General features: G+C 38.1%; 1 protein-coding gene and 1 long non-coding RNA gene across 4 annotated transcripts in view; one reads left to right on the top strand and one right to left on the bottom strand.

Moving 5' to 3' along the window:
• The window catches only part of abca12 (ATP-binding cassette, sub-family A (ABC1), member 12), a 67851-nt gene that overhangs the window by 40122 nt on the left and 944 nt on the right, over positions 1–26785 (top strand). For 2 of the 3 annotated variants that reach the window (XM_024286515.1, XM_024286516.2), the window contains 29 exons: positions 173–502; positions 723–792; positions 870–1004; positions 2312–2473; positions 2579–2762; positions 3281–3499; positions 4432–4628; positions 6022–6179; positions 6815–7048; positions 7158–7299; positions 7417–7663; positions 9750–9839; positions 10559–10646; positions 10764–10891; positions 11395–11482; positions 11800–11908; positions 14692–14746; positions 16048–16225; positions 16340–16455; positions 18296–18458; positions 18545–18798; positions 19137–19341; positions 19478–19587; positions 19711–19861; positions 23474–23608; positions 23992–24095; positions 24360–24452; positions 24566–24671; positions 26337–26474. In XM_024286515.1, the coding sequence (XP_024142283.1) occupies positions 173–502; positions 723–792; positions 870–1004; positions 2312–2473; positions 2579–2762; positions 3281–3499; positions 4432–4628; positions 6022–6179; positions 6815–7048; positions 7158–7299; positions 7417–7663; positions 9750–9839; positions 10559–10646; positions 10764–10891; positions 11395–11482; positions 11800–11908; positions 14692–14746; positions 16048–16225; positions 16340–16455; positions 18296–18458; positions 18545–18798; positions 19137–19341; positions 19478–19587; positions 19711–19861; positions 23474–23608; positions 23992–24095; positions 24360–24452; positions 24566–24671; positions 26337–26474 (4389 nt within the window). Of the gene's footprint in view, positions 1–172; positions 503–722; positions 793–869; positions 1005–2311; positions 2474–2578; positions 2763–3280; positions 3500–4431; positions 4629–6021; positions 6180–6814; positions 7049–7157; positions 7300–7416; positions 7664–9749; positions 9840–10558; positions 10647–10763; positions 10919–11394; positions 11483–11799; positions 11909–14691; positions 14747–16047; positions 16226–16339; positions 16456–18295; positions 18459–18544; positions 18799–19136; positions 19342–19477; positions 19588–19710; positions 19862–23473; positions 23609–23991; positions 24096–24359; positions 24453–24565; positions 24672–26336; positions 26475–26785 lie in introns of those variants that run through there. The other variant, XM_036209634.1, reaches the window with a different exon arrangement.
• On the bottom strand, positions 22545–23997 carry LOC112155087. Its single transcript, XR_002920753.2, has 2 exons — positions 23835–23997; positions 22545–23706 (listed from the first exon to the last, which is right to left on the bottom strand). It is a non-coding gene; the product is annotated as an uncharacterized LOC112155087 (long non-coding RNA).

Genomic DNA, 26785 nt, shown 5'->3' with positions numbered 1-26785 from the left:
TGCGGCTCCTATTAGATTTTGATCAGTAAGAGATAGGCCCAGCTGACTTTTTTACTAGCAAAGGTTGCAGACCCTAACTTAAACCATAAACTGACTTTTACAGTGATAAATAAACATGTGACTTTGTTTTTTTTAGCTTAAAATAATTAACTTTGAGCTCTTACTCTTACAGTACATGAAAATGATGGGAGTCAATCCGCTCAGCCACTTCTTTGCATGGTTTTTGGAGTGCACCGCCTATCTGCTGTTGACCACCGTAGTCGTGACGTTTGTGCTCAAGTTTGGCAAAATTCTGCCAAACAGCGACGCCTTCCTGGTCTTCCTGTACCTCTGCGACTATGGTTTGAGTGTCATAGCCTTCAGCTACATGGTCAGCTCCTTCTTCAACAAGACCTACATCGCTGGTCTAAGTGGCAGCCTCCTCTACATCCTCGCCTTCTTCCCCTTCATCGTGGTCTTGGCCCTGGAGTCTGACCTCAGCTTCTACCTAAAGAGTGGCCTGGTGAGAACACATGATTTCTCAGAAATTGCAGCACTTAAAAAAATACACAATCATTTGGAATAAAACTCCTCACTTCCTTTTAGCTCTTTTGTATTAATGCTTTAATAATCTTTCAGTGGAGGGAAAAGTAATAACTGAGAAACCACACGAAGGTCATTTTCTGTTGCTTTATTCTCTTGTGTCTGTTTTAATGTGTCGTTTCTCTTTGAATTTCCTGCAGAGTTTGTTCTCTCCCACCTGTTTCAGCTATGCCAGCCAATATGTTTCTCGTTTTGAGACCCAAGGAGAAGGTACGGGCACGTGCACAGCAGAATACTGCGGGGATCCTCTTAAGCTGACTGCAATTGTATTTGTCCTCCCTTTTTAGGTGTACAATGGAGCAACGCATACAACTCACCCATCGCAGGAGACATGAGCTCGTTTGGGTGGCTGTGCTGGCTCATGCTCATTGATTCTGTTCTCTACTTCATCATTGGGGCTTATGTTCGAGTTGTATTCCCTGGTAACTTCTTTTTCACTCATGATAGACCCTTTCACTGTGATGTCAGACAAAATGGCGACAGGGCCGGAAATGTGAGTAAAACAGCAAAGCTGCCAGCTGAAAGCGATTTAACACACTTTTATGTAAATAATAAACGTAACCTTACCAATTTCAACAGAAAATTGTACAATATTTATTTTATGAATGTCCTGCCGATTTGTATTTTCATTCACTCTTCTAGATCGTTCACAAATCAAAATACAAATTTGAATAATCCTTCAATATTTTAGGTTCTATTGAAAATATTGATCTTTCATATGAGCAGATATTATTGTAATGGGTTCTATTTTGCTTGGTGTTATTCACACGTGTTTTAAGTGTGATTGAGCACAAAAACTGATGGAAAACCATGTTGGCCGCACGTAATAGGTGCAGCCAGGATGCACATTGCTGCATGTTGGCCGCGTGTGTTTGAACCGAGCCCAAGGGTGAATTTAGTTGTTGTAATAACAGGCATCTGTTGTTTTTTGTGTATTTTAAGAGGTAATTGTAAAAAGAGGAATGCTTTTAATTAGAATATTTTTTTGACGGTGATGAGTTATTTTTGGGATCAGACACATTTATCAGCAAAAGCAACGGGGAGCGATGTCAGAAAAAAACGAAACAGTAATTAGTTTTTCTTTACTTTGAGACCCATTGAAATTGTCTTACTTTAGCTCTGTTTTTAGTGATTTTGTGAACATGGAAATGTAAGCAACTTTAACTGGTTAGAAAGGATCTTCTGCAGCTCTACGTCTCATTCCTGTCGTGGAAAGCTAACGTTAGCATAAATTTGAAGACGAAAATCTTAAATATTTTCACAATCAACCAATCAGCATTCAATGGAGTACCTGTAATCTTTGCCAAACTTTTGACTTGAGAAATAATCCATGACTCCTTTAATACCATCTGTACCAATTACGGGAAGCAGCTGTGCTGCTTTCTTCAGGCGGCACTACTGACATTTGTACTTTGATTTGTGAATGATCTAAGAGGGAAACGAAAGAATAGAACCAGGTTGGACATTTATGAAATAAATATTGGACAAATTTCGGTTACAATTGGTGAGGTTACCTTATATTGTTTACAGAAAATGCTTTAAACAGCGTTCAGCAGTCAGCTTTGCTGTTCTAAAGTCACTTTGCACACTCGCCATTTTGTGTGACACCGCGTGAAAAGGGTCTATTTGTGTATTTGTTGGTGTTGCTTGAATGCCTTGTCCAATCTTTACTAAATTTTCAGTTTTGTGCTGTCAAAATGTTTTTGCTAATATTGTGTATGTGGGATAGGAAAATATGGCATTCCTGCGCCGTGGTACTTCCCCTTCAAACTGTCCTTCTGGACTGACCTGTGCTACGGCATTCGGGCGAGCAGCAAAGGGCGCAAAGGACGTCTCCACGCTAACGTCATGGAGAAAAACCCCTACTTCTTTTCTGAAGAAAAAGCCAAAGGTATCCAGTCAACCGACCCTTCCAATTGTCATCATGTTTGATTTTTTGCTCCCTTGTTCAGTTTTGTTTGATTTAAACTTCTCCCCTCCCCCCATGTTTGCTCAGGAAAGAGCGCTCTATCCTCGCAGACCGGGGAGGATTTCTCATCGCTCCCAGTGGGAGTCTCACTCCACGGCCTCACCAAGATCTACGGCGACAAGGCGGCGATTGAAAACCTAAACGTCTCCTTTTATGAGGGTCATGTCACCTCCCTGCTCGGTCACAACGGAGCGGGAAAAACCACCACCATGTACGTGTGTCAACAGTTCTGGTTCTTTTTCTGATTTTTTCAACTGTATCAGCAAATTCTAGCTGTCTAAAGAAAAACACATCAAATTTTCAGGTATAAACCACTTTTAATAAAAGATTTGTGCATCCCTTTAATCACTTACTTATCTGCTGCTGACAGGGATATTTTTTTTGTTTGATTCTGGCACCGAAAATGAACGGTACAAGAGAATAGCCTGACAAGTCATCATCAAGCCGAGCACTTACATTTACATTTTAAGCGTGAATCATTTTGCTGATGCTTTTATCCAGAGGGACATGTAATGAGTGCAGCAGTAGATTTAACAGCACTAAAATAAATAAATGAAGAGAAAGAAAGAAAGGAAAAAGGGTTTATGGTCTCTGATATCTGTGCTGGCACAAAGTGATCATTTAGAAAAAAAAGCACATCAAAGTAGGACACCTTTTGTCCTATTATCCAATTAGTTTTTTCTTTTTTTTTTGAAAACTTCTTGATATTCTAACTTTTTCTGGATGCAGGTCTCTTCTCACCGGCCTTTTCCCACCGTCATCCGGATCTATAGACGTCTACGGCATAGACATGCAAACAAACATTGACGCCATTCGTAAAGAACTGGGGGTCTGCATGCAATATGACGTCCTCTTTGACCACATGACCACCAAGGAGCACCTGCTGCTGTACGGCCAAATCAAAGCGCCGCACTGGTCACCCCGAGAGCTGCACGAGCAAGTCCGCACGTAAGTAACCCCTCATCCACCTACGATAACTTAATATACTTAAAATATATATATATAAAAAAACTCACAAACTAAGACTTAAAGATAGTCTCAAAGCTTATTCATGATACATTGGCAGCAGTTTATGCTTCATCAATCTTCTTTTACGTCTTGTTCTTTTTGAAGACATCATTAAACAGTGTCATTTGCTGGGATTCTGGCGTGGTTGTTCAATAAAAATGAAATATGCGTGGTGGTTATGAGTTTCACGAGCTTTGGTAGCTCTTGCTCAATGAAAATAACCAGCTCAATAGAGAAATATGGAAGCATCAGCGCCACATTAAGGTGGCTTAAGTGAAACTGATTTAAGGGCTGTGCCCCCTGAGATTTGGGAGGATGTCACTTTAAAAATAGCTTTTTACGTCTAAAAATGTTGGAATAAGAAGCAGTCAATGACTGTTAAGCATTCAATACTGTTGTCAAATGTTGTAAAAAATATATGTTTTCTCTCACTTTAATTTTTTTAGCACCAATGTTGCTGGTTTTCTTCAGCTGTCCATTAAAACCTGTGAAATTACTTTACCATTTGTTAGATTATACGTTGTGTTTGTTTTGTTTACTATGTTTTTTCTCAATTTAAATGAATATAAATTGGTGTTTTTCAAAACCTCCAGGCACAAAGACTTTTCTGAATATGTGGCTGGAGATAATAGTAGGTCAAAGGCAGATGTTTTTTTTTTTTTTTTTTTTGAGGAAAGTGAGAAAAATAAAATAATGTCTGTACCTAAGGCCAAGAAGCTGTGGCCCCCTGTGGGTCTAAGATATCAGAACCCCCTGCTGGGTAGTTAATGGAAGTAATCAAACTTCAAGTCAGAGGGCTGGTTGTATTGCATGAAAAAATATGTATGTTTCTGTGATTCCATGCTAAATCCTTTTTTGTTTGCTCCGGTCAGGATCCTGAACGACACCGGCATGTACCCCCACAGACACAAGCGGGTGGGCACTTTGTCGGGGGGCATGAAGCGCAAGCTGTCAATCTCCATCGCCTTTATTGGCGAATCTCGTTTGGTGGTTTTGGATGAACCCACCACGGGTGTGGATCCATGCTCCAGGCGCAGCATCTGGGATATTATCATTCAACAAAAAAAGAGTGAGTAGAAAGTGTAAAAGAAAATCAAAAGAACTTTTGACATATTTCACTACAAAAGCCTCTTAGAAATTTTACCATTATGGAGATAATCTTTAAAACAAAATAAACATTTAAATTAAGCAAGAAATAAGATATTTTATTCTTTTTAAAGCCTTTCTGAATCGTAAACTCAATTAGGAATTTCATCACAGTACCTTTCAGTTGACAGGATGACCTTTTCATCAAAACATATCAAACATTTGGGGTATTTCCTGTTAAACAACCTTATTTTTCCCCAGTTTGTCCAGATAATATTTTTACAAAAAGCTGGTCTGGTAATTTCTTTTTTTTTTCATTTTGTTTAAAAAAAAAGTTTTCTCTTTCTAAACTAAACTTGAGAAGAAGTCTCTCTTTGTGTTGTTAGACACGTTCAATGTGGTGCCAACATCTGCAGTAACCTCCTGACCTTGTCATATGAATTTTTGTTTTCTGCAGACTTATTTTTCCTGAAATGTATTCAGAGGCCGGATTTTCTGCAGAATTCAGCTCTGGAATTTTAATTATGTGCATGACACCTCACACTCCTACTGCTAAAACAGAAAAGCAGACCAGACATGTCAGAGGAGAGCTTTGAAAGCAGCACAGTTCACCTGGAACCTTACAAGGAGATGATATACATTATTCTGAATACGGAAACTATAGGTTGTATTTTATGGATTCATTTTTCAAGTATTAGTGGCTGCAAAATGACAAACTCTATAAGGAGATTAACATTTTTACTTACCCAAACAGGGTAAAAGTGAAAATAATTCATTTTTATAGGGATTTTTTAAATTGCTGTGCTTTAACACTCACCCCAATCAACTTTTGGCCTATTTTAAAAGCAATCGTCTTTTAATTATGATTATGACAATTTTAGCCAAATTCCAAAATATCTGTTTGTTTTTCGAGGACATAGTTCCTGCAGAGCGGCAGTAGTTCATTAGAAATTTGCCTCTGATTTGTTGGGGATTTACCGGTACATGCATCAGAATGGAGCAAACCAGGGAATGTGTAACCTCTCCAGCTTATTTTCTACGTAACAAATACAATCTTTTTTAATTGTGTCTGCTCCTAATTTGCAACAATTTAAATAAAGAAATACTCAGTAATACAATTTTATGCCTAATTTTCTTTAAATAGACCCTCCATCATGAGAAAAATGGCAAAAAGAATATGTTAAAAACACCCAAATCACTATTTTCATCAGAGAAAGTCCACTACTTTATAATAATCCAATATAATTTTACTGTCATTGCTGCTCTTATTATTGTACGGATCTTTAAACTCTGACAAAAGCCGATTGAGTAGCTTATTTCTGTATTACAACGCCTCGATAGAAAACAGAAGTTTATATATGTGTGCCTCTTTTCAGAGCGTACCATCATCATGTCTACCCACCACTTGGACGAGGCTGAAGTGCTGAGCGACCGGATTGCCTTCCTGGAGACAGGAGGATTAAAATGCTGCGGATCGCCCTTCTACTTGAAAGAAAAGTTGGGTCAAGGCTACAAACTCACCCTAACCAAGAAGGTAATCATCTTGACATGCAACGCTGTGAACTCTTCTGGCCGCAGTAAAACTCCACTATTGATTTGTGTTCTTCATCGCAGAGGTTCCATGTAAAATGTGAGCACAAGTCAAAGTTGAATAGCTGTAGCTGAAACCTTTATCCTAAAAGAGATGAGGAATTTTAACAGGGCTGTATCTTCAGTATAAATTGTAACATTTCACAATCCATTATTATGTACAAGCAGGACCGCTCAAGTGGAAATAAATCCCAGGCTTTTATCTCAGCTGCTTTTGACATATTGCAATAGTCTGATATGTATCAGATATATTGAAAATCTGGCAGATAGACCAAATCCCAATAAAATGAAGCCCAGCAGACTGTTTCAGAATTCTGAATACAGATACCCCTTTTCGAGCAGTTTGTTCTTTCTTTTAAGGAATAACTGTATATTTTTGCAAACATTTTTGTTTTCTTCAGTCATCAAAGTGGGAAAATGTTTCTATTTTTAAAACTTCAATAAAAAAAAAACTGAAAAATATCTGTAACTCATCAGTTGGGGATGATCATACTCAAAGCTGACAATCCAAGTCTACCTAAAAAAACAATAAATTCATGTTTTAAGAAATTTTTCTTTTTTATGTTCTTCCTCGAATAGATTCAAAATGCCCAATCTGACCAGATGGATTCTGCTGAGCTTAAGGCTTTTATCCAGTCTCACATACCCGAAGCCCGATTCAAAGACACCCAGGGCGGCGACATGATCTACTCACTGCCCCCCTTCAACTCGAGAAACGCCTCCTCATACCGCTCCCTCCTCACAGCTCTGGACGCCAACCTTAACGACCTTCAGCTTGGGAGTTATGGCATCTCCGACACCACTCTGGAGGAGGTGAGCCCGTCGTCGCCTAAGAACACCTCCTGAAGCGACACCACAAAAGTGGATGTGGACATGAACAAATACAGCCTGTCGTGAACTATGCATGTTTTGTCTCATGTAGGTGTTCCTCCAGTTGACGAATGACAGTAGTGAACATAAGGATAGGCCTCTGACTGTGTCAGAAACCGTTTCTGACACCTCATCCATCGCCAGCTTCCCTTCAGATCTCTCTGAAAGCGCCTCTAACTTTAACGACAAGTCAAGTACGTTTACTGCTCTTCTCATCTTCTTCCTCCCTGTCTACACCTCTTTTCTTCCAGTTTCTTTCACTTTATAGGTTTTTCCAATAACATTTTTTTTATGACAAATGTGTCTTTTAGATCTTACCAGTACATTTGTGGTCAGTGGAATGGCCTTGGCCTGGCAGCAGATGACAGCCATCCTCATTAAGAGGTTCCACCACAGCCGCAGAGACTGGAAGGGTCTGATCGCTCAGATTGTGCTTCCTGTTGTCTTTGTGCTGTTTGCTATGGCCCTGAGCTGCATCAAGAACGATCTGCAGCATTACCCGGAGCTGAAGCTCAGCCCTGAGCTCTACAATCTTGGACCAAGTTACTCTTTCTTCAGGTCAGTTTTTTACAGAAGAGAAACTACAGCCACCACTACGAATAAAAAACAACCTAATGAGGGCTTTATATTCACTTTTTCACCAATGGGAATGTATAGATATCATTCTCTGTGTCTGTGTACCACTGTGTACACATTGTTGCTGTGACGCCATCAATATGTGACTTTGTCAAACAAGCCGACAACGCCACAGCTCTTTAATCTATTATGCAAGGGAGAAAGGCCAACGAGGTGTTCATAAGAAATGAATGGGGTATGTGGAGGGCTGATTGCATGGAACAGTAAACTGGGGAATAAGGTTTGTCAACATTTATTAGGCGATTAATATGAAGTTTGTGGTCGATAATTTTTGGATTGCTAAAGAAAGGGTTTCCCACTGTTTTTATGTGTTAAATGTTGGCTCTGTGGACCTGATATTTTATTCTTGTGCTTTATTAAATATTTTCTTAATTGTTCAAGATAAAAAAAAAATACCCCTTGTTGGTGTAAAAGTAAAGGTTGAAAGTCTGTTAGATTAGAAAAAAATCAAAAATATAATTTTTTAGTTGTATTTTGATATCTTACTGTTCCACAATGTCATGAATTTAAAGGAAAATATCTAAAAAGGTGGCTATTTACAACAATTATTAGATTAAAAATAATTATAGGTCACAATTAATGAATTGCACAAAAAAATTAATCGTATGACAGCACTAGGTCTTGTTTCAAATCCCAGCTGGGACCTTTTTGTGTGGAGTGTGCATTCATGGGTTTTGTCTGGATGCTCCGACTATTTCCAACAGTCCAAAAACGGGATTCATAGGTCAACTGACTTCTCTTTAATTGTCCCTGGGTGTTCATGTGTGAGTGTGTGGGGACAGGCTCCAGCAACCTCATGATCCCAACAGGGAAATAGCAAAAAATGAAAGAAAATGGATGGAGGGATGAATCAGTTATTTAAAAAAATATATTTTATTTGCGGAGTCAAACCAAAGATATCATTCTGATACTGAACAATAATATAAAAAAACAGCTATTATCAAAGTCTGTTACATATTGGGCAACAAAAAAATAGGATTTAAAAAAATGCACTTTGCAAGATGTTTTTGACAGAATTAAAAGCAACTTTAGTTGTGGTGGTTTAGTCCTGTTATCTTGTTTTGATTATACTTAAAAATGATTGAAAGTTAAGAAAACCTAAGCATACAGGGAAGCAGTATATCCTCATGTTTTATGCAAACTCAGTATCACCAATCTGTTGAACAAAGACACAAATGCAGCTTGGAAGCTTTTCAGCGTATAGAAATATAAAAAGAAAAATCATTGACAGGGTGATGATATGCCACATTTGCTGGAAAATTAATTTCAGACCATGCCTCAATAAAATTCTGATGTACTTTAAGGAGGATTAGAGAGAGCACAAGGTGGTGTTTCAGATGAAGAGCTGTGATGTGAGATCAAAGGCGGAGGGGGTGAAGACTTTTAGACTATTGCTAGATGGTTTAATTTGCAGACAGCGTCATTCCATCAAGGAGTCATGGCGAAAATGACCTAGCAGTCCAAATCAGACGTGATGTAGACTTTCCCCTATTAATCTTAAATTTTAAATTAAAACAGACTAGATAGGATTTTTAGATTTTCATTTTGACATGTGTTTTTTTTTAATAAAGTTTTCTAGTTTAAGAATGTCAGGAAGTTCTGCCTCCTATCCCTCTTTTAATTTGCTTTAATAACAATAAAACTAATTGTTTATTTATGAAGGTACTTTTTGAGTTGAAAGGGAGGATGTGGCTCGTACCAAGTAAACCCACTTCAATTAAAAGTGGCAAGTCAAGCATCCTCAGATGTGCTTTCTCTCCAGTTCATCATTTTCTGTGTGTTCCTTTTTGTGCCCGCACATCTTTTAGTTAATTAGGAAATTGTTCATGTGCCAGATTTCTATTAGGACAAGTGAAACTTCATTTAGACGGTGAGTCAGAGACATCTGCGTCTTGACCTGCTCGTCTCTTGGAAACAGACTTTTGTTGGCTTTACATTAATTAACTGTAAATGTTCTTCGTTATTTCTTTAAGTGAAGAGTTTGTGCTGTTTTTTTCTGTCTATGCAGAAACCAAAACTCCACATCCAGCCAACTCGTGAACACCATGATGTCATTCCCTGGAATTGATAATGGCTGCCTTGAAATGTCTGATAAAGAGTATGTAATTACACCTCCAGCTGCTCATTTTTCCTCAAATATGCTCATTTTACCATCAGACCTTTTTTCACATTTTCCTTATTGTTATTCTTTCCACATATGTTTTTTCTCCTTATTTCTTTATACTGAATTTATGCCACCGTCGCCCACCAACACTCCTCGTTATTATCCTGCAGCTCCCAACACATGTGGCCGAAGGGCTGCAGCAGGACTCTGGAATGTGACAGAATCATCTGTATTCTGGAAACACTTCCTGTTTATAGGAGGAGCTTTTTCCTCGCAATCAGGGTTGGAACTCATGCAGCAAAAACTAAAAAAAATAGAGACAATAGCAAATGTTATTGACTGGTTAATCTCCCGGGACGAGGGTTAACAGGTGTATGTAGTGTTATAATGTGACTTCTGTTCATTAAGCCTCCTTATCATATTTAGCAGAGAAGTGTGGTAGCAACAGCCCACACAAGCTCACACAGTATGGTATTATAACACATTTTCAAACAGCTTTGATCAAAGAAAATGTGTAACTTCCCATTTTGCAAAAATGACCCACGCTCGTAACTGCTTCATGAGTCACAGAAATTCACTTTTCTCTCTTTCTGCCACAGTAAACATGTTGGTATTAGTCTTGTGCTGACCCCCATTCAATATTCATTTTTGCGTTTGTTTGCATTTTCACTTTCCTTTTATTAACCCTTTTTTCCCCTCAATCCTATTAAAAGTGTCTGCACGAGAAGCACAAGCAGCTGGAGCTCCGGAGGGAACCGCTCCAAACCATTTACTGTCTGTAAATGCAACCAAAAAGAACAGGTGAGGCTGGGTCAGCACTGATCCTGTGTGCGAGTGAGTGAGTTTCTGTGTTCTCAGCGCAGATTTTCTTTTAAATGGGGGCAAGTGTAATCCATTTGCGTCTTCCGTACACTGCAGGTTTGCCAGAAGGACAACTACCAACCCCCACATAAGAAGATCCCATCATCTCAGATTGTCTACAACCTGAGTGGCATCAATGTGGAGAACTACCTGTTGGCTACAGCCAATGACTTCATCAGAAACAGGTAAAAAAAAAAAAAAAAAAAAAAAAACCCTGTTTACATCCCAATTCCTGCAGCTTTATTATGAATCGTCGCTCTGACTTCTCATTAATTGGACGAATGGGACGATATAAATACACCATGAGGGGATGAACTGTGTGAAATAATGTTCTAACAAGATCTCAGTAGTTATATCATAAATTAGTTTGCTCTTTATAGTTATATTTCCTCATATTTCATCATCCCCACGACTTAGCCTAGTTTAAAAATGTTTTTGAAAAATGTTTGGGTCTTTTGCTCTATTAATTTAGTCTAGACAGCTGACCCATATATAATATACTAATTTCTTAGATGTTCTTTCAGAAGCATTTTCCTCTTGATATGGACTATATTCTACAGGAAGATTTATGGTTTATAAAATGTGTATTTTTTAATCTATTGAGCAACATCTCACTGCAAACGAAGCCGAAAAAAGAAGATATTTGTTTAGGTTAAACAGTTTGATCACAATGTCTCTTATTTTTTAGGTATGGTGGCTTTGATTTTGGCATGCCACTTCCAGTCGACCTGAAAATGGATCTGTTGACAGTCCCCAAAAACCGCACTTTATCCAAAGTAAGTGTCTGTCCTGCCGGCCTAGCACTTTAACAGTCATACTGATAGGTTTTTTTTAAAGTTTATATATTTATAACCCAATTAAAAATGTTTTTGGCTGCAAGTGCAGAGCCTGCAAATGGAGCTAGATGGTTACACCATCAGTGTCATCATAAATATCCTTTACTGTAGCCAGCTTTTAAGTGTTCCAATAACTATAAGGTGTTTATTTTTCAGCATCTTGTTTTCTGTTTAGGTGTTTTGTGAGAATGGCATAAATGTATATGAGTATTGGTCTCCATGTGCGTCATTGCTCACGTTTGGCTTCATCCTTATAGGTCTGGTTCAACCCTGAGGGGATGCACACAATGCCAGCATACCTGAACAGCCTCAACAACTTGATCTTACGCTCCAGTCTTCCTGCAGAAAAAGAGCCAAGTAAATATGGTGAGTTCTAGATGATGGATGTAATTATTTTAAATTCTATTAAAATGAATACTACATTTTGATTGATTGATTTCCAGCACAGATTGTCAAAACACAAATATTTCAAACTCATTACAAAAATAATGAAATGCGTCAATTAGAAAATATAAAACAAACAAAAACAAGGACACACATATGTCACATTTGATAAATTAAATATCATAATTATTAACTAAAATCAAGTAGAGTTTGATTAATTCCTTGAAAATGAGTGGGAAGAAACTTACTTGTAAAATCCCTCCCCTTCTTACCCTTATTTTAAAGTAAAACTACGTTTGGTTAAGTTCTTATCCTTCAAAAATTGTCTCTCCTTTAGCTAAAAGACAAATCAAATCAAACTTTATTTATAAAAGAGCCCTTCTCATGCTTGTGCAGCTCAAAGCATAAAATAACAATTCACATAGTAAATGTTACTAAAAAAGTGTTAGATTACACTTTTCATGATTGAAAATGTAAATTATTTGAACCTTTTATTTTGAAATTTAATAGATTATGTATGTGGCAACTGACTAGATTAAAAAAACACAGCTCAGGTTGAATAAATCATCTAATATTAATAATAATTACACTTTTCCCTGATAAAACATTAATTTTTGTTTTTGAAATGCAATGAAAATAAAAGTCTTTAATCTGATGCATGCACGTTAAAATGCTTGCTTCCTTTTTATACACACAAACACACACATCCCACTCCATCTGTATCAGGAACCCATCTTCTATTTGTTCAGCAAAGGCTCAATATTAACAAGTAGTTGATTACAAACCCAGCTCATGATTGGATCTTAGACTCTTTGGGAATAAGATATGCATATTTTTGTGAAGCATTGTTTAGTATTCAGCAACACATCCTTATTATTGTCAAATAATAGGAGCAGGCATATATTGAAAGAGCCAGAGAGACACATATCAGCCTCTAAACGTGCACCAAGCAGAGTGTCTGCATCAATGAGAAGACAGCTGTAAAGCGTGTGTTTGCTTATGGTTCATTTTGTTAGAATAAAGCTAGGGGGTGCTGTGTGTCCTCACACTCACATCAGGATGCATGGTGAATACTGATTAGTGGCACTCCCAATGGGGAAGGGGGGGGGTGCTATGCTAAAGAGAAACATGGTTGGCCCACGCTTTCTGTACTGTTGGAGCTCTGAGTAGCACCCTGACCATCTGCCTGCAGGCAAGAGTACACAAACACACACATACGAAAACACATTCAAAACAAGAGCTGCTCACACAAACGCACAGAAGAGCAGACACGTGCATTTTAATTCCCCAGTAGATGATAGAAGTGCTCAAGGGTAAAGTGTAATGTTGCCACCAAACTCTCAGCAGTGGTAAACGTTGGCAGAGGTGGAGATCCAGGGAGATTACTTTTTCAAGGTGACCAATTTATCTGTCAAAACCAATGCTCTAACCCTTGCATTGTATGCTACAGTATCAGCTGTGGGTTGGGACCCTTTAGATGTCTACATCAAACAGTTTTTTTTTTTTTTTTTTATTCCTCTCTCCCAGGAGTTCTGACTATAAATACTCCCTGTTAAAGATGTGCTGTCACACTCCAGTCCATCAATCTCAGCTGTTGGGACTATAGATTTTGCTCACTCTCACCTGTTAACTCTTAACCATGACCCAATGAAGCGACGTGAACCCATTCTAAAGGATTAGAATTAAACAACTTGATAATCTTAGAATGAAGAGTTAAATGTAAAGTTAGGAATGTTAAGCCACATAGAAGGCATGTTTATCTTAAAAGGTAACACAACAGGACAGTTGGAGGCCAAAAACATGTGGGGGAGGTATGGTTTGGATCTGTGATCGGCAGTGACAGTGAGGTTAGCTTGAGGTAACGAAGTCCCTCTGCTTCTTAAATATGGAGAGTTGTACTGATGCCAGTATCTCTACAGAACTTTCTGTGGAGGTTAAGGATTTTTCTCCTGGACAATCTTTGGACTACAGGTTATAACAAAGAATTAAGCCTTGTTTCCACGGTATATTACGGTCCAGTTCGGTATTTTGAGTGTTTCTATTATAAAACAGACCAAAAACGATACATTTTTTGGTGGTAGCTCCATAGAAAAACGGAACAGAATGGATAGGGCGGAGCTAATGAAACCCCTTGATTGGTGTAAGGTCATCATGACAAATGAAAGTGCCAAACCTAGACCCGTCCCATACGTCATAAGTGCACTTACAAATATTTGACGATACACTTACCACACAAATGATCATCGTAGATTCCATTTTCACAATGTCCCTTAAGGTGTCACCCTTAAGATGCAGCTGCTCCTTTTTACAGTCCTCTACGGGGCCAGACAACCCAGAAACACACAACACCCGTATGAGTCAAGCACTACATGGGTGCATGTGCCAAAGGCTTTAGCAAAAACTGCTATGCAGTAGCCTCATGTCAATACTCACAGATGGATTGTCTAATAATTCCCAACATTTCTGCCAAAATGCATTTAAGCCATGTTTAGATCCGCCATCCCTCTCTGTTATCAGAGAATGTAAACTGAAACATGAAAAGGAGCCGTGCGTGTCTGTAAGTATCCAAGGCACCCTGAAAAATGAGCAAGGAAATCTAATTCCCATTGAGTGCTCTGGCAAATGAAATCATCTTGCTCTATATTCATGCAGCTGACTGCGTCCCAGGCTAAGACAATATCGTCGCACATTTGGGTTCTCCTGCTGAAAAATGGTTTGCATGCCATTTTTTTCTCGTTGTTAATATCTGCTTCATTCTATTACAGGCATTTCAGTCTCCAGTCACCCCTATTTTGGCCGAGTGGATGATGAAGTTGCAGTGTAAGTGCCACCCTAAACATTTTCATAAATAGTGTACACAGTCATTCTTTAAAATCCTATTTGCATTTAACTTTGAATCCTATATTTGTTGTAAGTAATCCCTTTGGTTATGTTTGGTGTCAGATGTTTTGTAGAACCATTCTTTTTTCCCGATGAGGCTGGATTTATGGCAGAGAAGTACATAGCAGCAGTATTTACCCATATTTGATTTTCTAAATGGATTTCCCTGAGCTTACACTATTGATCGGAGTCCCGACGTAATGAGTGTTTTTCTCAAAGGTGGCACTGAGGTGGATTGATTCTAGCCTCCTTCCCAAAATTAGTTTATCAAAAGCAGTCAACATTTTGGCCACAGACTGTGTAGATACCATATATATATATATGTGTGTGGGTGTGCAATGCTGTTTGTCTGCCAGAAGACTGAATCAGATAAATCATTGTGAGAGTAGACCTGTTCGACCTTGTAGCCTTATGAATGTTCTTTCTCTCCAGTGCCTTATTAGGGCTCACCCTATAACTGGTGGACTCAGTCTTACTGATCATTTGTTTCTGCATCCTGCCTGGGAGCCGGAGATGCACCTTTACCCCTCCATCTAGAGTGATAATTGGCTTCTTTGCTTGATTTATTGATTTTGCCTGTGCTGCATTAAAGATATGGCAGATATTACTCAAAACGTCTTGATTTTCTTGTTAAGAAAGCGTCTAAGGCTGAGTTGGCAGCACAGATAACGAGCCTGCTCAGTAGTGACAGCTCCTGGCTGTCCTCTTTAGCTGGTGCTGCCCTGAAACGCCCACCACATGTCGGTCTCTGCTTTTGGTCACTTTGCTGGTTTCATCTTTATCCTTTTCATAGACACAGTCAATATGTTTGGTACAGTTTGAAGTGTTGTCCATCCATGCAGAATAGGAAAAAAGTTGATAGTTGGACCAGAATGAATGTGTGTGTGGCTAAACACTTGGGATATCATTTTGTGCTACAAGCTCTTCGGGATAATGGGAAGTTATATGGCTGACTTGCTAAGTGCAGTGTGAAGATGGAGTCGTGTATTTTCCAGTTTTTCTATTGTAAGGACAAATTTCTTCCCAATTTCTTGCAATCTAAATCAATAGTTAATTTTTGTTTGTGCAGGTCATGTGACAGAAGACTTTGCATCTATATAACCCATTTAGCATGCTAAATTATGATAAATTCAAGTTTTGTTATAAGTTATTAATAGGGACTTTTCCTGAACTGAACTGATACTTAAGTCATAAATTGCTATGAAACTAATCGCACTGTCCTAACCATCTGTTCCTGACAGTGTCCAAGGAATGATCCAGATCCTGGTGGCCATGTGTGTGCTGACAGGATTTTCAATCACAACATCCAGCTTTGCCATCTATGAAGTCAGTGAGCACCAAACTGGATTCAAGAGGCTCCAGCACATCGCTGGCATTGGAGAGCCTTTCTACTGGGCTGTGAACTTCTTCTATGACATGGTAATATCTTCATACAGCTTATTGAAAAGAGTTTCTATTTAAATTGGTTAATTGGTGAACATTTACATGTAACCATTACCATTTATACCATGTTTTTCTCTTCTTTATTCACAGGTCCTGTTTATGGTTCCCGTGGCTATGACTGTTGGTGTGATAGCTGCTTTCCAGGTTCCAGCGTTTACAGATCGGCAAAACTTGGCGGCAGTCGCCCTCCTTCTGGTGCTCTTTGGGTAAGTAATTGCAGAAAGAGTTGTTTTTACTTATGCTAACAGTTCAATTGGCTAAAAACTGAGATAAACACAGATTTGAGAAAAAGGCAAGTGGTCCATCTCTGATTTAGTAGGCTCTCTGTGATGTCATCACCTCTATATGAGTAGATTTGCAGTTAAATAGTTTCAATGGTGAAAGAATATTCAAATAAATTATCTATGTACAGTATGTAGGAGTGTAAAATGTCAGCAATTTCACCCTATAGTTGAACTAAAACACTTTGAGATCATATAAAACTATCAGGTGAACCACAAGGTTCATAGTAATTCATATTATACCAAGATGTTATTGCAAAACATTATTTTATGTTAAAAAAAATCTGCTGCCCTGCAAACACAGATACAATACTTAACACCAGCTATGTATCTTAGGTAAAAAAATTAGATTTTTGCTGTTTTTTCATCTTTGGACCTTCACAAAAAACTTAAGTTTTAAAATTTTGTTGTAGAAGAAGAACTAGAAGAGACCTGTGAACACTCTCATGTTCCCAAACTTTAAGGATTTGAGGTCATATAAAAAAAAAAAAAAACTGTGGGACTAAAAAGCTAGACTACTCTTAAAGCTCATTTTCAACATCTGTAGCTAAAGTTTGAGCCCGGTGTGTTCTTTTGGTGCTAGCAGCCCTCATCCTGAGCTCAGTTTTACCAAGGTCCAAGTCAGCACTTTGACTCTCATTTATCAGACAGATGTCTCCCTCCCATGCAATGAGTAATCACAGTGCTCCATCTGTCAGGCTGCACCCACCTGGTCTGGTCTCCAGCCTTCTTGCTTCTGTTCCTTGTCATGGCCTGGCACCCACAGTCTGCTTACCAAGCACATTTTTTGTGCATACATGCTGACGATTTGTCTCTGTCTTTCTTTAGCTATTTATGTCTATTTCTTTTATTTCTAGTGTTTGATACTTTCCTATCCTACCTGCCCTTTTTCTTTTGTCATTTGACCTAAATACTCCAAATAGAAGAACTAACAGAAAGACGAAAAGTTAAGAAAATTGAGATAAATGCTTTATTGTTGTTTGTTTGGGGATTTGGCCATATTTTATCTTGTCATAGTGATGTATTTTCACTTTTCTGTTGCTATTCGTTTGGAATGGCTCATTGTTTCAGAAAGAAAGTAATTTTTTTTTGTTTTGTTCAAAAAAGTTTTTTTTGTGAGCAAATGTATTCAGTTTCCTAATGTCACTACAATCGATTGAAAGAGAGTTGCAAGGTCAAGAGGTTAAATGTAAAACTGCAGATGCAAAAAGGTTTACACATTTTAAAACAACAGTCCAGATTAAGTGGGATTTGGTTACATTTCTAAACTTGACTTTTTTGCTAACAGTTCCAAATGTATTGATTTGTTTTAGGATTTTTTTTTCATTTTTTTTTGCTGTTTAAAAATTCTTGGATGATTTAAATATTGCAAGAAATGGGAAAGCAGTCAGATTTAACTGATTGTCCATCCATGAAAATAACTGAGATTTTTTTTTTTCATCTGGAGGTACTGTTTTATTCATATTTTTAAAATGAAATGATTTTTCTTGGTTGAAAAATCTGAAATTTCCCCAAAGTGTTTCTTTTCAGACAATTTTTTTCGTTATCAGATTGGAAGTTTTTTATCTGTTTTTTAAGAACTTCTAAAAGAAAATCCTTGTCTTTGTAGACATTTTTATGTGTAACACTAGAGAAACATTCTCGATGAATAAAAGATTATTTATTTGTTTGTGCTGGTCACTGCTGGACTATTTTTCACACATCTGTGAAGTTATTCTTAGTAGAAATATTGTATAAAATGTTTTTTTCTCCATTATTTCTCCAGGTTTTCCACCTTCCCCTGGATGTATGTGTTGGCAGGTGTGTTCAAAGATGCAGAGACAGCCTTCATCACCTATGTATGCATCAACCTCTTCCTTAGCACCAATACCGTCATGTCCACCGCCGTCCTCTACTTCTTGGGTCAAGTATCAGCAACACACTCAGAGGTCAGAACAAACTCTTTGTTCTCGTGTTTATTTGCTGTCTCCAAACGTATCTAACATACGCACTGTTCCATCCCCTCCTCTTGCAGATCATCCAAAGTGCGTTTGAAACGCTGAGCAATGCCTTCCTCATCTTCCCTCAGTTCAACTTTGGGAATGGGTTGATGTACTTGGCCAGAGTGAACATAGAAGTCCAGATTCTTAGTGGCTATGGCATCGATGCCTATAAGAATCCATTCTCCACTGACGGCTTAGGCTGGATGTTCATTTCATCCTTCATCATCGGCCTGTTCTTCTTTACTCTCCGCCTGCTGCTAAACAAGACTCTCATACGCAAAGTCTGGTAAGAAACAGACATCGGTTATGTTTTTAAGATGCAGTATTTCTCACCTCTTATGTGTTTAGTTTATATAAAGTTGCACCTGGAGCATTTTCTGTGGCTTTTCATCTAGATCTTACATCCACTGGTTATATTTTTTTCTCATACTTGAAGAAATTATGAATTCCCTTGCAGGCTAGAACAAAATTGTAAGCTATGCTAAAAGTGTTTACTGTGACATGCAAATGAGTTGTTGGTTACGCAACAGAAGAGCTTTGATCATTAAAAATGATGCATGGTAAGATGCATATCAACTTCTGAATCTTAGGCTGTAGTAGTTACCATAAATTTCCTTCTTGTAGGCGTCTGATTAAGGGCAAAAAGACCTCGCCTCCAATCACTCTTGAAGAAGAGGATGAAGATGTGGCAGAGGAGCATTTGAGGGTGTCCAGCGGAGCGGCAAGTTCAGACGTGCTGCAGCTGAACCAGCTCTCGAAAGTTTACCAACACCTTAAGAAGAAGGTTCATGCTGTTAAGAGGCTCTCTGTGGGCATCCCTGCTGGAGAGGTGAGCGTCAAAACCATGCTGTTGAAAATCAATAAACCAAAGGAAGGAGTGGTTACTCATTGCTTTAGAAAACAACTAACATTTGTGCATGTATACAAATGATTTGAGTTAACAAGAGACAAATGTTTGCTGTTAGTGCTTCGGCCTGCTGGGAGTGAATGGAGCAGGAAAAACCACCACCTTCAAGATGCTGACTGGAGATGTCAGCCCGTCTGATGGCTCAGCACAGATCAGAGATTGGGATGGGTAAGGCTGCACAATTTCCTGTTTGAATTTTATGTTTTTAGCTGCCAGTCTGTATCTGTAGAAGTCCAGGCTTTCTCACAAATGCCATTTTCAATGATCTGGTTTTGTTTTTTTCCCCCCTAGGCGACTAGTAGACATCATGGAGTGCAGGAAGCAGGGAATTTACATCGGCTACTGTCCCCAGGTGGATGCACTTGATGATCTGCTCACTGGCGAAGAGCATTTGTACTTCTACGCTCGCATCCGTGGCATCCCGAAGAGGGAGATTGATGGGGTAAGAAAGAACTGTCTTTCAAAGCAGTGACAATATCATCCACAGAAATAACACTATATCTGATAAAAATTCCTAGTTGCACTCTCTCTGCCAGACTAGTAACTGTTGCCTTCATGCATACTGAATAGGAACATGTAAGGTGTTGAGTGATGTGTGATAAAAGCTTTACAGTTGAGCAAAAGAGAAAGGGTTTTGTTGTAAGCTCAGCTTGAAGTTCATACTTCAAAGACATTTTAGATTTAAATGATTCTTTGTTAGTGAATGGCAGGCATTTGTTGTGCCCGTTTGGTTCCCTCCATCTCATTTATCTTCATGAGAACTAATCAGTTTAGCCTGGTGGTGATTACTAAGTATGTCTGTCAATCATCGATGCTGACGTAAGAAAAAGCAGCAAAAAGACATAAGAAGCTGGAAGACCTTAGGAAATGTTTAAAAAATAAATGAAGAAATCTCAGTCTTGTCACTTCTTTTTTTTGCTCTTTGTGTTAGCTTCTGTTTGATCCACTTCCCACTTGATGGGTGCTCTGCTGGATCCCAAGGAAGTACACTGTCATGAATGAATGAATTTTAGATAAGAAGAGTTTGCACATTTCAAATTTCGGATCCCTTCCCATTCTGAGAAATGAACTACAAAGCGTGTGCAACACATTCAAGCTTTCTTTGCTGTATCTGTGTTTACAAAACCTGAAGCTCAGTCAGATTTGTCTCCATAACTGTGGTGGCAACTCTTTTAACTGTGGCTTTCTTCCTCAGCGTGTTCTTCCATAGATGTTGGCATTTACAACGTCTGCTTGCACAAACTGAATTGATTAACTAAATTTACTGAACTTATGAAGTTGATTAGAGAATTGTTTTCTGTTATTCATACCAGCTTAAACAGTTACTTAGTTTATGTTTTATTTGCTAAAATATCAGAATGAGCTCAGATGCAAATGAAAAATAATTTATTCATTTTTTTTGCATTTTTAATTAGAGAAAATGAATGAAAATAAGGTGCTGCAGTTTCTTCTATTCAATGAAAACCTCTTTGTTACATCTAATTTATTTAAAAATTTAGAATAAATTAAAATGTTCACTTAACTGTGTATTTAGTTGTGACTTATCTAGCTGTAAGTAGAGTTTGTTTTTACATGAAAGTCCCACTCAAACTATTTTTTTTCTATTGTAAAATCGTTCCTAGCTGTCTTTAATTTATGATTATGCAGTTTTTAGTCAAAGTATTAATAATAATAGTAATAATAATAAATTTGTTTGGTTAATAGGATATTTTCTGCAGCACGGCAGGAGTTCATTATCAGTTCTCATCTGGGTTGTGGATAGGACTGTTGGCATGTAATCTAGTTTTGCTAATTTCCCATCATCCCTTTGTTTACGCTTTCCCCTGCTAGCTTATAGCAGCTCACAAGCCCAAGCTAACATTAGCGTAATAAAAATAGCAATATTAGAGCTATCCAGCCACACAGTTTTAAGTCAGATGGCAGCTTAGGCGAAGAAAATTAAGATGTTAATGAATCTGCTTGTCTGCTAGTCGCTGCTTCAAAATTATAGTGGAGAAGGGAGACAAAACAAAGCGTTTTCAAACCGCAGCTTTTCATCTGCTCCTGATCCAATGCGATTTGAAAATTAAAAAAATTGAAATTCTTAAAAACATAGTTTCGATCTCAAATTATTTTTTGCATGTCCTCCATCATGAGACAATGGTACAAGAATGTATTAAAAACATCAAAAATATTATTTTCATTGGAGTGGGTCTTTAAGTAACTGCAGATTTTTGTTTTCAGACTCAGCTATTGATCCCCAATGTTGAGCAGTCCAACAATTCTTTGATCATATCCTATTTTTGCAGTGAAAAAATGTATATAAATTCATCTCATTCATTAAGAGACTTAGACTCACTGCATCTGGAGCCCATCCCTACAAATGTCAAATCAGACAAGATCTATATTTTTAAGTCAAAGTGGAGTTGCTCTGTAGCCTTCACAGGTCTTTGAATGTATTTATAGATCAAGTACGTTTTAGAATGTTGTCAAAGAAAAAGAGAGACTGTTAAAAGTTTGACACCACGAAGCATTTGCACACATTCGTAGCTTGACAGCAAAGCGGACGTGGACTGACAGCAGACTTTGCTCTCGTCGCAGCAAATCTAAATTGCATACAAAAAAGACATTCGATGTCACAGTCACTGCACCATTTACCACAGAAGCTAAAAAAAAGAGGGTTTTTGCTGTTGACACTCAAACGTCTTATCAACAGAACCGAACTCCAACACCAAGTGGGTTTACTGACACACACACATAGACAGTACAGCCCAGACACAGAGATGTCTGGAACTAATCACATATCAGTGCTGTTGTTGCAGCTGTTACTCCATGTTCACCGCGGTGACAATGTTTGTACAAGTCACCGCATCGGTGTTGAGCTAATTCACAAAGATGAGGCTATTTATAGAGCATCTCTTATGATGTCTGCCACTGACAGTCCCCTAGCTGTGGATAATGAGCCAAGCCTTAATGGGGTCATTTTGCATTGACATGGTTTTGTCTGCTTAATGAGCTGTTACATCAAAGGTGATGGAAAGTGGCTTTTATGAAACATGAAAAACAACATATTTTGGTCAGAACTTGGTGAGTTTATGATATACTATCTGTTCTAATTATTCAGAATTTGAATACAGAGCACCCAGTTTCTTTTTTTTTTTAAGATATGCAGTTTTATAGACAGTGTTTAGATAACTTAGATCAGTGAACCGTAGAGAAAATCAACAACCAAAAGACAAGTTTTCTTCCAGAGGAAAAGCAGAAAACCCAAGTGAACTGGTTTGACTTGCATTAGTTTGCTTCACTGATCTGGTTTTCAAACATGCCAACTAATGGAGGAAAAGGTCAGAGTTTACCAAATAAAAATCACTGGATGCTTGTTGAAATTGCTTTGGCATTTACAGCACACAATGTCATGTGATTTTAGAGTGACTGAAGGAAGTGGATAAAAATGACATGCATTAGCCAGCTTACACTACAGCATATTCCACTATGCTAAGCCTGGCATGCAGATTATACCAAATAAAATCACCAAATGAAGCCGTTATTGTTGTATAAACAAGCTTAAATATGCATGAGAATGGGGCCAATAGAGATCTCATGTAATTTTCCCTGTAGCTGCACCAGACGAGATAAAAAATAAAAAAACGCCAGAGTAAAACCATGAATATCAAACAACCAATGTGGAGCGGGGTCACCGATTTCTCCCTGTCTGTGTGAATCCACATTTTTCTGTTGAGAACAGCCTCTGGCGTGTTTATAGTGGAACACTGGACATTCCTAAAGACTATCCATTAGGTGGATTAAAAGAAGTCAAGCTCCTGATGAAATCGAAGATTGATTCAATTTTCTAAAGATAACAAAACAGGCTGGACTTTATCGCTGCATTTGTGCAGCCAGGAAGCTGCGTACTAATCCATGAAACATTTCTTATTAACGGTGAGCCATCAAAAGCAATAGTTAGACCCGATGATTCTAGTTAGATGCATGACTTCCATACAGATTACAAGGTTGCAACAGGAAAATAAAAAAAAATTGTCTCAGTTTTTTTCTCCTGTTTTTTTTCTCCTTCTAGTTGGTGAACTACCTGCTGAAGAGGCTGGAACTGAATTACCACAGAAACATCATCACGGATGGTTACAGCTGTGGCACCCGTAGGAAGCTCTCCACCGCTCTGGCTCTCATTGGGCATCCACAAATCCTGCTCTTGGTGAGGAAGACAAACGTGTTCGAGCTGCCGTAGCTGCCACTTTCACTGCCTGACTGGTCATGCGGGGAACAATTAAGGCCAACTGCACCATTGTTGTTCTGGAAATAGTCCGAAGAAAATGTAGATATTGATCCCCTAGGCCTGACAGATCTCATACAGTTGATTAGTCTACCGCCTCAAGCTTACTCAAGGGTGGTCTTCCCTGTAGGTTTCCACTTAGTCTTACCTTATATCTCTATCAAATCCTTTCTTCTTTTCTCTTTCTAAGATTGACTGTGACTTATTTAAGAGGTCCGCTGCATTTGGTTCCTGTTTGTTGTTTCTGCGTCTGGATTTCGACTTCCTGGGACCACCTGAGTTTCTCATTCCTTCTGTCTTAACAGGATGAGCCAAGCTCTGGTATGGACCCACGCACCAAGCGTCACCTATGGAAGATCATTTCTGAGGAAGTCAAAGGAAAGAGTGCTGTTGTTCTCACATCTCACAGGTACACACACACTGACTGTATTGTAAAACTTGATTTAATACTCACTCTGTTACATTTTTATAGGTGTTATTATAGGTAAAAGGACAATTATTCAGCATTAGTTTCTGTAGATGTGCTTAACATTCTAACCCATGATGATTTGTACTCGCCCCCCATCCTGTGTCCTACAGATAAAGACTATGGTAACATTGTAGGCTAATTACTTTAATCTCAACGGGTCCTTGTATAACCTTTTATCCTTCTTTCGTTGTCTCTCCATCACAGCATGGAGGAGTGTGAGGCGCTGTGCAACCGTCTTGCCATCATGGTGAAAGGTCAGTTCCGATGCCTGGGCTCCCTGCAGCACATTAAGAACAGGTTTGTGACCTCTCTTCATCCTTCATTCCACTCTTACTTTCTCCCCTGCCCGCACCCCCACCCCTTCAGACTTGTAATAACCGTGCTTTGTCTGCAAAATATTTCCTTTGCAGGTTCGGCAGTGGGTTTACTGTGAAGATGTACTTGGCTGAAGCTTCTTGTGATGCGGAGGCAATCACCGACTTCATGCAGCGCAAGTTCCCCAGCACATATCTCAAGGTGAGCTTTCCTAGGAGGTCAAGAGCGCTTGGTAGAAAGACGCATAGTGTAAAACAGTGGAGTGGTGTGTTACCAGTTAATGTCATAAAGAGTTTTTGTGGTTGGTTTGAATTTCTGTCCTGACAAAAATACAAAAGACTACAAATGTTCAGCTGTAAAAGACAAAGGAAAATGATGCTAAACTTGGTTCCTTCTTTACATCTTGATGTTAAATATCTTCCTTAGATAAAGCCACAAAAATTGAACATAGAATAAAGATGTAATACATTTTAAGCCTCAATTCGTTTTGATTGTAAAAAGGAAATAGTTCTCTCCAACAAGACAACATTTACCATAATTCCTGTTTTATTGTCAAACTTTTGAGTAATTTCAATTAAAGTGCTAATTTCTTTAAAACTTTTTGACTGCCCTTATATCAATCAGTGGCAACATTAGTCTTTCAACGCATTACAACTTTTCCACCAAAATATTCTTTTTTTTTATTATTGTTAAATTAAATACTATATAATTTATTTGTACTAACCCCGTAACCATTCATATTATATTTGATAAATGCATTTTGGAGACTCCTATCTCAAACTTACCTTAAAAACATATTGTATACAACTTGGTCCATGTTTTCTGCACTGCAGTTCATCATCATTCCACTAGGGGCAGTAGAAGGGCTTTTCCTGCTTATTTCAAAATGGCTGCTTCAAAGAAATCTCAAAAACACTTTTGATAGCAAAAGTTTAGGTCATTTTCAAAACATAGGGAAAATAATTAATCTATTGTTACTTTTTTTTAAATGACTACTAGATGTATTGAAAGAATGTAAAATGTGTCTGTAATTTATATGATATAATACAGGCACACCATGTAAAAATGTGTTATCAAATTTTAGAGAGTAAGATGCCTTTTTCAGAACACTCACATCAATATTTTTGCATCTTAAACTAACATTGTTATGAGCAAAAACTTACCAAATCATAATTGAGACTATCTGTATTACATTAAAAAATGACATTGCAAACATTTTTTTCCATATCTTATAAAAAGTTTAAAAAACATCACTCTAAAAAAATTCAACTTTTTGGTAATTCTTTGGGCTTTACAGGGTTTTAAATGAGTATTATGGAAAAAGCTTTTAAAAGCTGAAACAAAAAAAAAAATTCAAAAATTGAAATAATCTTACAAAGTCCGATGGAGACAAACTTTAACAGATGTAGGCTACAATTCTTTTTAGTTTCTCACAGTTCAAGAGCTATAATCAAAAGTGATTTAGTATGTCACATATATTTATAGCCTCCAGCATTACAATCATTTTTCCCACCAGGCTGACATTCCTGACTCCGTTTTGCTAACTTTTAACAATAAAAACCTTATCAAACTGTTGTTTGCTTGACAGGCAAATATAAACAAAATCACTGGTCAGATTAGGATTATTTCCACCCTACTTTCCTTATATGTACTTTTTCTTGACATAATATAGTATTCTTCATCCAGTTTACATTTTTGCTACCCTGCTGCCACAGAAGGAGCTATTATGGGATGAAATTCTTTTTTTTTCTTTTATGTGATTAGCATTGAGAGTTCAGTTACTTTACGGTTCTGTGGTTTGACTGAAAGCGCAAATGTAATGAAAGTATTAAACCACTTACCACTGCATGGTATCTAAACACACAGGACCAACACTCCACCATGGTAGAGTACCACGTGCCAACTGCTCCTGGAGGGGTTGCTGACATCTTCAACCAGCTGGAGTCCAACAAGAATACTTTGCAGATCAAACACTTCTCTGTGAGCCAGACCACACTGGATGAGGTGAGAAAAAGGGACAGGAAATAAAATTGGAGAGTGGGGGAAAAAAATAACACGTGGCTTTGTAAGGGTGGGTAGATGGTAGCAAGGGACAAAAAAAAAGGGGGACGTGAGATGAAAAAGAGAGCGTGAGGGCAGGAGGGGAAGAGGAAAGCTGAGTGGGAGTGAAAGACAGTGCAGAGAAACTTTAAAAAAGGCAGAGGAAAACTGACAGAGGGTACGCCTGAGGGAAAATAAATGGAATATGAGTTAGGAAGAGAATCCATGAGCTTTATATGCAGCCAGTGCTGATATTCTTCAACCGCTTTAAAGCC

The sequence above is a fragment of the Oryzias melastigma genome, linkage group LG21 (assembly GCF_002922805.2).
Source record: "Oryzias melastigma strain HK-1 linkage group LG21, ASM292280v2, whole genome shotgun sequence".
In the NCBI taxonomy this organism is placed as follows: domain Eukaryota; kingdom Metazoa; phylum Chordata; class Actinopteri; order Beloniformes; family Adrianichthyidae; genus Oryzias; species Oryzias melastigma.
This window is presented reverse-complemented; position numbering and strand designations above follow the sequence as displayed.